Raw genomic sequence first — 13373 nt, forward strand, 5'->3', positions numbered from 1 at the left:
AAAAAAAAAAAAAATTTAGTAATTAATAAGTGTTGTGGGCAGATACTTTAAGATGATGCAGATAATTTCTTTGTCACCAAATTTTGCATTACTGGTTGCAGCATCCATTGATAATTCTTGCCCAGATCAGTTATTACTGTGAGGTTTGCCAAATGGTTAATTTTTTTTTTCTTTAAAGGGTTTTTTTGAGACGATTTCACTCTATCGCTCAGGTTGAAACACAGTGGTGTGGTGATAGCTCACTGCAACCTCAAACTCTTGAGCTCAAGCAGTCCTGCCTCAGCCTCCCAAGTAGCTAGGACTACAAGCATATATCACCGCACCTGACTAATTGTTTAGTATTTGTAGAGACGGGGTCTAGCTTTGTTTCCTGGGCTGGTCTCAAAACTCCTGGGATGAAGCAATCCTCCTGCCTCAGCCTCCCAAAATGCTTGGATTATAGGAATGAGTCACCATGTTTGGCCATGTCACCAAATTTTACCTTACTAATTGCAGCATCCCTTGATGATTCTTGCTCAAATCAGTTAGTACTATGAGATTTGCCAATGGTATTTTTTTCCCCTTTCCTTTTTTTTTTTGTTTTTGTTTTTTTAAACCAAATTCCATCATTCCTTCTAGATTTACTGGTCAGCAATATACTGTAGAGTAGAGCTTTTCCTTCTCCCCCATTTTTTTTTATATTGGTATGGATTCACAGATTACTTTCTCAGAAGGTTACAGTGTGTTACTGTCATTGTTTATTTTGATGGTCAAATTGTCCTAGATTTGGCCAGTGTCCTTTTGACATATCGCCATCATTGTCTTGACAAGCACTTCCTTACCTTTTGTAGCAATATATTGTTCCAGGATCATCAGTGAGCCAAGACTGTGCTATTGCACTCCAGCCTGTGCAACAGGATGAGACCATGTCTCAACAAAAAAAAGAAAAAATGCATAGCAAAAACATAGGAGTTTATATATAATGAGTAGAAAGTAGATTAATTTTTATTTTTTTATTTTTTGAGACGGCGTCTCACTCTGTCGCCCAGGCCAGAGTGCAGTGTTGCAATTCCCAGGTTCAAGTGGTTCTTCTGCCTCAGCCTCCTGAGTAGCTGGGACTACAGGCACGCGCCACCACGCCTGTTTAATTTTTGTATGTTTAGTAGAGACAGGGTTTCACCATATTGACCAGGCTGGAATTTTAAATATGAATAACTAATGAAAACTAGAAGGCTTAACTGGTGAACATTTTCCTTTAACTCCACCACCATCACACTTCATTTTGGGGTATTCAGCTCTCAAATGAAACTTATTGGTTAATTATCATAGTTAAAGAACAGCTCAACCTTGTGACTAGGGATTTAAAGATGATTTTTGTATTGTGGCTATTAGTCTCTTATTTTGTTCTTTTTTCTTTCTTTCTTTTGTATGAAGAATGGGGTTTCACTATGTTGCCCAGTCTGGTCTTGAACTCCTGGGCTCAAGCTGTCCTCCTGCCTCTGCCTTTCTAAGTGCTAAGATTACATGTGTAGCCACCAAGCCCAGATTATTTTGTTCTTTTATTGGTATCATTTTCACTAATGAAGAGTTTTCCTATTACAGAAATTTTTTTCTTCCATGACATTGTTCCTTTTCTGTTTCCAGAGTTCACAAAATTATTCATCATTAGTTGACCATGTTATAAAATATTAAGTAGAATTTCTGTCATTTAGTATGCTTTCTTGAAATGTTTCTCAGGCCATTTCTTTCTAAAAATTATTTAATAGAGACGGGGTCTCGCTGTGTTGCTCAGGCTGGTCTTGAACTCCTGGGCTCAAGCGATCCTCCTGCCTTAGCCTCCCAAAGTGCTGGGATTATAGGCATGAACCACTGCACCCAGCCTCTTAGGCCATTTTGTATATGTTTTTAGTTGATTTTATAGTTAATGTCCAAATATATTTTTTAGAGAACAGTGAAGCAGACCGATAAAGGCTGAAGAACAGTTAGGATAGAAAATAATTTGTTCTGGATGGTGTGAGAAATCAGATATTGTTAGAAGAGTTGCCACCAGATATCCTGATATTGTTGGATATCCAATTTTCAAAAAATTAGAAAACATTAAAAACAGTTTTTTGTTTGTTTGTTTGTTTTAAATAGGGATGGGATCTTGCCATGTTGCCCAGGCTGGTCTCAAACTCCTGGGCTCAAGTGATCCTCCTGCCCTGGCCTCCCAAAGTGCTAGGATTATAGGAGTGAGTCACTGTGCCTGGCCTAAAGCATTCTTCATACTTAAAGATTCAGATTTAGATTTTGTTTGATTCAAATCGCACCACAGAATCTTTCAATACTTGAGTTTGTCCTTTTTTTTTTTTTTTTTTTTTGAGATGGAGTCTCACTCTGTCACCCAGGCTGGAGTATAGTGGCACAATATCTGCTCACTGCAACCTCTACCTCCTGGGTTCAAGTGATTCTCATGCCTCAGCCTGCCGAGTAGCTGGGACTACAAGCATGCACCACCATGCCCAGCTAATTTTTGTCTTTTTAGTAGAGATGGGGTTTCACCATGTTGACCAGGCTGGTCTTGAACTCCTGAACTCAAGTGATTCGTCCACCGTGGCCTCCCAAAGTTCTGGGATTACAGACATGAGCCACTGCTCCCAGCCCAGTTTATCCTATTAACTATCAGTTCTGTAACTGTGTGAAATACAACTGGTAGAATAGAGTCCCAGGTATCAGAAAGTTTATTGCCTTTGAGGGCAAATTCTTGTGAATCTTTAAAGTATCATATGCAATTCAAATAGGTTTAAAATGTCAGTATATATATGTATTAATGAAGACTGGTTGATCATGAATAATTAACAGAAGCTGAGGATTTAAATTTGTGGGCTTTTCTCTTCTTTTTTTTTTTTTTTTTTTTTTTTTTTTGTTCTGTGACTCTAGCCAAAGGTGGTTATTTTTTTTTTAAATTACATGAATATCCAGGTGAACAATGATTTACAAAAATTTACAAAAAAAAAGAAAGATGAAGTGCAACCTGTTTTTAACCAAAACTTAAAAAATTTCTAGGATTGGAAAATTTTTAAGAATTTGAAAATGATTCCTCTTCAATTTAGAGGAAGAAGTAAGTCCTGTTTATCAATACTTAATTCATACATGTACTATGATGTAGTTTATTTTACATAATTATGGCTTTAATGCAAAAAGTAAGTTTTTAAAAGATTTTTTTTATGAAAATAACTTTACATTTCAGAAAATTATACTCCAAATCCCTTTCCCTAAAGCACACCATTTTTTTCCCTGAGGCCTCTTCTGAACTTTATCAATAATCAGTGAACAATTTTTACTTAAAGTGTTACCTTTCTAGGCCAGGCGCAGTGGTTCACGCCTGTAATTCCAGCACTTTGGGAGGCTGAGGTGGGTGGATCACCTGAGCTGAGGAGTTTGAGAACAACCTGGCCAACATGGTGAAACCCCGTCTCTACTAAAAATAGAAAAACATTAGCCGGACATGGTGGTTCACGTCTGTAGTCCTAGCTACTCAGGAGACTGAGGCAAGAGAATCACTTGAACCCGGGTGGCAGAGGGTGGCAGTGAGGTGAGATCACACCATTGCACTCCAGCCTGGGTGACAGAGCGAGACTCCGTCTGTATTAAAAAAAAAAAAAAAAAAAAAGTGTTACCTTTCTGAATACTAACTCTTAGCTCGGAAGCATTAAAAAAATAGTCTGTAGGGCTGTTGAAAAAATTGATGCCTAGGTCCCACTTCAGTTGAGTTCGTTCAGAATCTCTGATAGAGCCCAACCAATCACCATAGTTTTAAAATTCACATTTGGGCCTCGCTGATGAAACACTGGACTCACTGAGAGCAGAGAATGCATCTTTATCGTCTTCTTGGGCCCAGTGCCTACCACAGGCCTGGTACAGAGTGGGTGCCTTGTAAAATGAAACTTTACTTTTGTATTCTGATTGTGTACGTCTAAAATATGTACTCGGGAGGCTGAGGCAGGAGAATCACTTGAACCTGGGAGGCGGACGTTGCAGTGAGCTAAGATCACACCACTGCACTCCAGCCTGGCCAGGCAACAAAGTGAGACTCTGTTTCAGGGGAAAAAAAAAAAAAAAAAGAACTGTGAAATTATTCTTTATTTTCTTCTGTTTTCTGTGAAGGGCCGAGATGGACGAAAAAATGTGGTTCCTTGTGTTCTGTCTGTAAACGGGGATCTAGACCGAGGCATGCTGGCATACCTCTATGATGCTCTCCAGCTGACGGAGAACTCCTTTACAAGAAAGAAGAATCTTCATAGAAAGGTGCTGTTGATGTTTTAGAGGTAGACTTGGGAAACTAAAATATGGAGTTTTTTTTTTTCTTAGTGTGCTTGGTTTCTAACATAAACCATGAATAATAAATTTAGTGCATGTAGTCTAAGTATTTTTCAGTTTTTTTAGAATCTGGCCACAGGAATAAGAATCAGGTTCTCACAGAATAGAACAAGGCATCCCTAATAAGTAATCCCAAAGGCATTTCTGTTTAACTGTGAACAGACAGCTGTTTCTATGACTCCTAGCCCCTGAACCTTTCCATTGGTGGCTTCCATTTGTATCAGAAGCTGAAGCATTGGTACATAGGAGGAAGAAGGACCCGGATCAGGGTGACCAGTGCTGTTGACCTCTCTGCCCCCAGGTATCTGGCTTCTGGTCTCGTGCCACATGGCTGGTCGCTGGATCAGAGGAGCTAGATGTGGGCCTGGAAAGGCTGATTTTAGTGCATGAACATGCACTTGGAGCATTTTTATGGATCAAAGAAAATTGAGAGGAGAAGTTGAAGTTACAGGAGAGAAAATAAATGACTAATGGGGCAAGATGAAGGAAACAGGAGGGGTCAGGATGGGATCAAGAGCCCAAGTAGAGGAATGTATCTTGAAAAGGAGTTATTTGAAACAGCAGGGAAGAAAAAAAGGATAGTGAGATAATAAAAAGGCTACTGGGCTTTTTGGCCTTTGAAGGACATTTTACTGATACCCTCTATTTTCTCAGGGATTTAGGAGGCACTATTAGTTTAAACGTGGAAGAGTGGGGGTTTAAATGGCACGAGTGGGGAATAGTCATATACCCTTGGAAGATAAAACGAAGCTGCCCCAAATCAAAAGTTTTAACAAGTGATGTTGAGTTGAGTGTTCAGCTGGGATTGGGAACCATGAGTGTGTAGGAAACCACTCTGCTTAGTTAAGTGATTTATTATATAGTGTTCATTTAGTCTGCTATAGCCATGGAGAAGTCTGTTTAGAGAAATTGTTCTGGGGGATGGGGTTTATAAATGGTATGTAGCTAATAAAGAAAGGAATCCTTTATTTCTCTTATACTCCACTTCCAAACCATCAGCAAATCCTGTTTGACTCTAACTTCAAAACATATCCTGAGTCTGACCACTTCCTAGCCTGTCCCCTGCTACTACCCTGCTATAAGCCGCTGCCATCCCTCCTCCCCCGATAGAGTGGATCTGTTCAAAGGTGCATGTTGTGTTGCTCCTCTGCTCAGAGCCCTCCGGGAAAGCTTCTCATCTCAGGAAAAACTGAAGCCCTCTTTTTGATCTGCTATTCTCCACCTCACTCAGTCTGCTCCAACAGCACTGACCATGCTATTTCTAGAACATGCCGGAGATGCTGCCAGCTCAGAGCCCTGTCATTTGTATTCCCCATTGCCTAGAGTGCTCTTTCTCCATCATCCATGTCTTGTCCCCCTACCTCCTTTCAAGTGTCCACTCAAGTGTCACCATAGGAAAAGGACCTTCTCTGACCACCTTAAAGTTGCTGAAAACCTCCCCCAGCCTCTTGCCAGCATGTTCCATCTTCTTCCTTTTTTAGCACCTACCACCTTCACATATATTATTTACTTATTTGTATTGTCTGTTTCTCCCTGCCACGAGACAGAGATTTTTGCCCCTAGCACCTGGAACTCTTCCTGGTATCAGAGGCATTAAAATGTTTGTTGGATGAATTAATGAATGAGAAGAACAGGCTGGGCTGAATGGCTCACACCTGTAATCCCAGCACTTTGGGAAGCCAAAGTGGGTGGATCATTCAGGTCAGGAGTTGGAGACCAGTCTGTCTGGGCAACATGGCAAAACTTTGTCTCTACAAAAAAAATACTAAAAACTAGCTGGGCATGGTGGCGTGCACCTGTAGTCCCTGCTACTTAGGAGGCTGAAGTGGGAGGATGGCTTGAGCCCAGAGATGGGGGTTGCAGTGAGGCAGTGAGTGGAGCATTCTAGCCTGGGCAACAGAGCCAGACCCTGTCTCAAAAAAAAAAAAATTAATTTTTTAATTCAAAAAAATATATATAAAAAGAGAGGAGCAGTAAGTTTTGACAAGAGAGAGAAAGTTGAAATGCTAAACCACGTGGCCCTGGCTGGTGGGGTCCAAAGTGATGCTTGGAAGAAGCATTTTGACTGAGGGAGTTGTCAGAAAATGGGAGGGTCTCAAGTTAATTTCTTTGGTTTTTGTTTGTTTGTTTGTTTGTTTTGAGACAGGATCTCACTGTGTCCCCCAGACTGGAATGCAGTGGCATGATCTTGGGCTTACTGCAGCCTTGACCTCCCAGGTCAAGCATTCTTCCCACCTTAGCCACTTGAGTTGCTGGGACTACTGGTGTGTGCCACACCCAGCTAATTTTTTTTTTGTTTTTTTGGTAGAGAAAAGTTTTCACCGTGTTGCCCAGGCTGGTCTCGAACTCCTGAGCTCAAGGAATCCACCTGCCTCAGCCTCCCAAAGTGCTGGCATTACAGGCATGCACCACCATGCCTGGCCAATTTAATTTCTTCCTGGCAAACATCTGAGTGGAGAAATCTGGAGGGCAGCTGAATATGTTATTACGTGGTGTTTTTATGACCTCAGCTAACTTCTATTTTCACACAGAAAATTGTAACTGTTAAGAAACTGTGTTTGTTAATACTTGTGTTATATTTAAACTTTTGTTATAAACAAACTATGCTTTTTCCCCTTTCCTATCTTCTCCTTCCCCCATTTAATTGCCTTAGGTCCTTAAACTTCACCCTTGTTTAGCCCCTATTAAGGTTGCTTTGGATGTAGGAAGAGGCCCCACATTGGAACTAAGGCAGGTGAGTTAAATGAGTTTAAATGTCATGATTTTAATTACAAGTTGAGTATTGTCCAAAACACTTTGGACCAGGACTGTTTTGGATCTCAGATTTTTTTGGTATATTTGCATCTCTAATCCAAAAATCCAAAATCTTAAATGTTCTGATGAGCATTTCCTTTGAACTCAAGGTTTCAGGTTTTGGAGCATTTTGGATTTTGGGTTTTCTGATTAGGGATGCTCAACCTAACCATTACTCTAAACTTGATAGCTTGCCATTTAAAATTTTATTTTGATTCATTTGCTTTTTAAAATGTTTTAGGCCGAGTGCAGTGGCTTACACCTGTAATCCCAGCACTTGGGGAGGCCAAAGCGGGCAGATCACGAGGTCAGGAGATCAAGACCATCCTGGCCAACATGGTGAAACCCCGTCTACTAAAAATACAAAAATTAGCTGGGTGTAGTGGCGCGCACCTGTAATCCCAGCTACTCGGGAGGCTCACTTGAGGCAGGAGAATCACTTGAACCCGGGAGGCAGAGGATGCAGTGAGCTGAGATCACACCACTGCACTCCAGCCTGGGCGACAGACTCCGTCTCAAAAAAAAAAAAAGTTTTAATTTGCCTGGCCAACATGGCAAAACCTGGTCTCTACTAAAAATACAAAAATTAGCTGGGCATAGTGGTGTGTGCCTGTAATTCCAGCTATTCAGGAGGCTGAGGCACAAGAATCACTTGAACCCGGGAGGTGGAGGTTGCAGTGAGCCAAGATCGCACCACTGCACGCCAGCCTGGGTGACGGAGCAAGACCCTGTTTCAGGGAAAAAAACAAAAAAACTTTAATTAAATAATAACTGTGGGTAAGTACTGTGATTATATATAATTTTGAAGTGTGTTAAAGAAGCTGAATATAATTCAGTGGGTTTGCTGTTCATGTCCATTCATAGTTTCATTTTTTTAGTGTGTGAGTAGACATAGTAATTAAAATATTTGTACAGATGTTAGTGAATTATTTCTTTCCTCTTTGAACTTTTTTTTTTTTTGAGACGGAGTCTCGCTCTGTCACCCAGGCTGGAGTGCAGTGACACGATCTCGGCTCACTGCAACCTCTGCCTCCCAGGTTCAAGCAATTCTCCTGCCGCAACCTCCCTAGTAGATAGGATTACAGGTGACCACACCTGGCTAATTTTTTTTAGCATTTTTAGTAGAGACAGGGTTTCATCATGTTGGCCAGGCTGGTCTCTAACTCCTGACTTCAAGTGATCCACCCACCTCGGCCTCCCAACGTGCTGGGATTACAGGCATGAGCCACCGTGCCTAGCCTTTCCCCTTTGAACTTAACACTTTTGATAACTGACTATATTCAAATATTCTAGATATATAATTTTATTTTGATTTTTCTAATTTGTTCTGATGATTAAATACTCTTAAGAAAAGCCGTGGGGGATGGCTTTCATTTTGTTCCAGAGACTCCTTCAGCAGTCATCATTTCTGTCTGGGTAATTGAGACCCAGTCCAGACCTGAACGTGGACACTAAAAAGATTTAAAGGCTTTGAGAGTCCCCCTGCTTTCTGACCCTGGCTTCTGTGGAGAGGTCTGGGAAGATGGGAGATAGTGAACTCAAAGAAGAAGATATGGCTTATGTCCCACGTTTTCTCCCAGGGTATGGCAGCCTCCCTAATATACTTACAACTAGGAAACTCCTAGGGTGCTGTAGCTCAGTCACCATTTAGTAATGTCTGGAGAGATTTGTGGTTGTCCTAAGAGTGGGAGGGTGCTGCGGGCCTCTCCTGGAGGCCAGGAATGCTGCTAAACACCCTGGGTCAGCAGTGCCAAGGTAAGGAACCCTGCTCTGGACTGTTGGTGCTAGACTGTTAAGGGGGTTTTAAATTATGCTTTGTTTTGCTTCCCTATTGCTTGTTAAGAAAACAGTAAAGTTTACTATGTCATGTATTCATCATTACTTCTGTATTTCCAGTCAAGCTTTTGTCTCCAGCATTCCAGTGAAATTGGTTGATCAGTCTTGAAACATTTTCCATGGTTGGCTTCTGGAGTACTACTCTCGTTTTCCTCATCCTTTTTCTTTCCTGGCTCTTCTTCCTCTTCCTGACTTGGTGTTATAACCTAGGGCTCAGGTCTCACCTCTCAGATGAGGGCTCTGAGTTCATACAGCCCTTTGGATCTCCTGGTTTTTTTTCTGACAGAATCTGTTTTGATTTTGTGTTTTGAATGATGATAATAAAAATTCTTATTTGGTATACAAATTTCTCAGAAGATTGGCATTTAGTACTCAGCTTTGCAATGCTTACTTCATTTTCAGAAGTATACAATTTATAAAGTATATGATATGGAAGTTATAAACATTAACATCACATAAAGCAACATACCCATTTTAGAGATTGAAGAGGGTGATCTGTGGCTTCACAAAAATAGGATAATCACTCTAACTACCATTATTTCTTTCATATTTGAAGTTTTTCTATTTCTTTCTAGGTTTGTCAAGGGCTATTTAATGAGTTACTAGAAAATGGAATTTCTGTGTGGCCTGGTTATTTGGAAACTATGCAGTCCTCATTGGAACAACTTTATTCAAAGTAAGAATTGTATTATCATTAAAGACTGTATTTCTTCAACAGTTTTTGATTATGTTTCTTTAGGAATTACAGAAACAAATCTCTTCTAAATTTATATATAAAATATAATTTTAAATTATTCCTCACTTCCCCTTTTACAGAACTATGTATACCTAGTTCATTTTACAGCAGGGAACAGGATTCAGCAAAGTGTGTTTGAGCACTTACTATGTGCAGTTCCAAGACTTAATGGCATGAAGTTTGTATACCTCAGCTTATCCACTTATGGATGAAAGTATGTATGTAGACAGCATGTGTTGAATCAAGACTGAAGGAATATGAGTGGAATGCCTGTCTTTGCTGGCATTGTGGTCCATTCTGAGACTGAGTGGAAAGGAATTCTATTCTGGAGGGATAGTCTATTCTAGTCTTCTAAGGGATTGGCACCTCTGTTCACCCAGTTGCTCAAGACAGAGAAACTGGCTGTCATCCGTAACTCCTCCCTCTTCCTTATACTCTACATCCAGTCCATCACCAAATGCTGTAAGCTTGCCTCCTAAATGTATCTCAAATCCATCTCTGTCTTCACTGCCACTACCCAAGCTACAGTCAACAATATCTCTTGCCTGGATTATTGAAATCATCTCCTGCTGGGCGCGGTGGCTCAAGCCTGTAATCCCAGCACTTTGGGAGGCCGAGACGGGCGGATCACGAGGTCAGGAGATCGAGACCATCCTGGCTAACCCCGTGAAACCCCGTCTCTACTAAAAAATACCAAAACTAGCCGGGCGAGGTGGCGGGCGCCTGTAGTCCCAGCTACTTGGGAGGCTGAGGCAGGAGAATGGCGTGAACCCGGGAGGCGGAGCTTGCAGTGAGCTGAGATCCGGCTGCTGCACTCTAGCCTGGGTGACAGAGCCAGACTCCGTCTCAAAAAAAAAAAAAAAAAAAAAAAGAAATCATCTCCTAATTGAGCTCTCTGTGTCTAGTCTCACCCCATGCTATTTCATTAATTGTTGTTTTTAAATAAAGTAATCCATTCTTGTTGTTTTTTTAAAACTTTTTGCGTTGAATGCGTATCTTTTGGGTGAAAAGTTGTGAAGCATTGTGTTTTGATCTTCAGTTCTCTGAAAATTTGTTAAAATATACCTTCCAGGCCAGGCGTAGTGGCTCACACCTGTAATCCCAGCACTTTGGGAGGTCGAGGTGGCGGATCACCTGAGGTCAGGAGTTCAAGACCAACCTGGCCAACATAGCGAAACTCCGTCTCTACTAAAATTACAAAAATTTACCCAACGATGGTGGCTTGTGCCTGTAGTCCTAGCTACTTGGGAGGCTGAGGCAGGAGAATCACTTGAACCCAGGAGGCAGAGGTTGCAGTGAGCTGAGATCGAGCCACTGCACTCCATCCTGTGCAACAGAGCAAGACTCCTTCTCAAAAAAAAAAAAATACACCTTTCAGATGATGTCCAAAGAAAAGTAGTTTTCTATTATTAGAGCATCTAATAGTTTTATTAAGTATAAAATGAAGGGGCAGCACTTGAACTTTCTTGTCCTCTCAGGTTCTAAAATCTTATCCTTTGAGCCATGTGGACATTATCAAGTTGCAATTGTTCTTTATATGGTAAAGGTTTTATTGTCCCAGGATATTTTTATGAAAATATTATTAAGCACCTACTATATTTTATGCACTTTGATATAGTAGTGAACAAGATAGAAAAATTTACTATTCTTTTTTTTTTAGACAGAGTCTCACACTGTCGCCCGGGCTGGAGTGCAATGGTGTGATCTCGGCTTACTGCAACCTCTGCCTCCCGGGTTCAAGCAATTCTCCTGCCTCAGCCTCCCTACTAGCTGAGATTACAGGCACCCCATGCCCAGATAATTTTTTATAGTTTTAATAGAGATGGAGTTTCATTATGTTGGCCAGGCTGGTCTCGAACTCCTGACCTCGTGATCTGCCCACCTCGGCCTCCCAAAGTGCTGAGATTACAGGCATGAGCCACGACGCCTGGCCATACTATTCTTGTTAAGCTTATGTTCTAGGAGGACAAAATAGACAATAAACAAATAAACAGAGATATAAAAAGTTTCTGATGGAGTCCTACAAAAGAAATAAACAGTAATGAGATAGTGTGACTTGGTAAGCATACAGAAGGTCAGCTGTGCGTCTGTCTGTTTGGTTATTGCTGAACTAGAAGCTATAAGCTAGCATACTCAGTAATAAATGAAACATGATTTTGGTATAATTTGTTATACCAAATTGCATCTTTATTATAATATTGTTTATTGTAAGAGACTTCCGTCTAAAATAATTGTTCTCGGATTGCATCCAAGAACCAAAAGGCGGAGATTATGAGGTTCATCTGTGTTATCACCCCAAATGATGTGTTGAGGTTCCAGTGTTTATTCTCAGATTTGATTTGATTTTATGACTTTTCAGCTCTAGCAATAAGTTAGAAACTGTCTGAAATTTTTACTTTAAATACGATTCAGAACTTTACAAATGTTGGATTTTTTTGATCCACCCTCAAGCCCTGCCTGAGTTTGTGACTCTTGAGAGTGCATGGACACTGGCATGACAGCTGGCAACGTGGAGGAATTGATCATTTACATTTGTGCTCATGTGTCTGTTTAACTACTTTGTTCTTAGGTATGATGAAATGAGTATCCTCTTCACAGTTTTGATAACTGAAACTACTTTGGAGAATGGATTAATACATCTGAGAAGCAGAGACACGACAATGAAGGAAATGATGCATATATCCAAATTAAAAGACTTTTTGATTAAGTATATATCATCAGCTAAGAATGTATAGATTTTTATATTTGTATAATAAATATTCTTCTTTCCTAATTTGGTTGTCTTATGTTCACTCAGATTTATTTCTAGCCCCTTTGCACTTATGAAGTGGACATTTGTGGTGCTTGCTTTCATTCAGTGTTTATATTTTTGATGCCTTTCATTGAATCAGGAATATGTTCAGCTACAAGAAACAAAAATCTATACTGGATTAAGCAAATTGGGGTTTGTTTTTCTCATATACAAGAACTCTACAGGGTAGACTGTCCAAAGTAAGTATTACTGTTTCTATAGTTAGGGACCCAGGCACTTTCTTTCTGTTCTACCGTCTTTCGTACGCTGGTGTTTATCTTTATAATTGTTGCTTCAGGATCATAGGTGGCTGTGTATTTCCAGCCTAATGATCATTCTAGTTAGGAGAAAAGTTAAAGAGACAAGAGCTAGTCAGCCAAGACTCTTCCCTTTTAAATTAGGAAAGTAAAAACTTTTCCAGACATCCCAGTTGGAAGATGTCTTTACATGTCTTTGGTCAGAACTAAGTCAAATGATGATTTCTAGACAAATCACTATCCAGGGAAATGAAAATTATTTAGATCAAACAATTTATTCCTTGAGGCTGCAATAGTATCTTACTCTCTCAGAAATGGGCTTTGTTACCAGGAAGGAAAAGGTCTTTATGGAATCTGCCACATCTGTACTGTCAGATATCAAAATTAACCTAAAATAGACTTTTAAAACTTAGAGTATTTATGGATTTTTGAAAACCAAACTAAAATATATGTTAGATGTGATCTATTGCGGTTTGTTTCCTGTCTAATATCTATGTTTATAAGAAATCTTTTATGTGTTGATATGATTGTGTAAAATATCCCATTGTTATCAACTTGACAAAAATTCCAACTGACAGTGCCTGTAAATATTTCTTTTTTTTTTTTTTTTTTTTTTTTTTTT

The 13373-nt window shown here is 40.1% G+C and overlaps 1 protein-coding gene across 1 annotated transcript in view; it reads left to right on the forward strand.

Annotated features, from left to right (window-relative positions):
- The window catches only part of POLG2 (DNA polymerase gamma 2, accessory subunit), a 21348-nt gene extending 8872 nt beyond the window's left edge, over window positions 1–12476 (forward strand). Inside the window, exons 5-8 of the mRNA XM_017882837.1 lie at window positions 4126–4266; window positions 6992–7072; window positions 9543–9643; window positions 12273–12476. Of these exons, the coding sequence (XP_017738326.1) occupies window positions 4126–4266; window positions 6992–7072; window positions 9543–9643; window positions 12273–12438 (489 nt within the window). The 3' untranslated portion in view covers window positions 12439–12476. The remainder of the gene's footprint in view (window positions 1–4125; window positions 4267–6991; window positions 7073–9542; window positions 9644–12272) is intronic.
- Window positions 12477–13373: the final 897 nt, after the last annotated feature.

Source organism: Rhinopithecus bieti, unplaced genomic scaffold (genome assembly GCF_001698545.2).
Source record: "Rhinopithecus bieti isolate Rb0 unplaced genomic scaffold, ASM169854v2 scaffold_12928, whole genome shotgun sequence".
Classification (NCBI taxonomy): domain Eukaryota; kingdom Metazoa; phylum Chordata; class Mammalia; order Primates; family Cercopithecidae; genus Rhinopithecus; species Rhinopithecus bieti.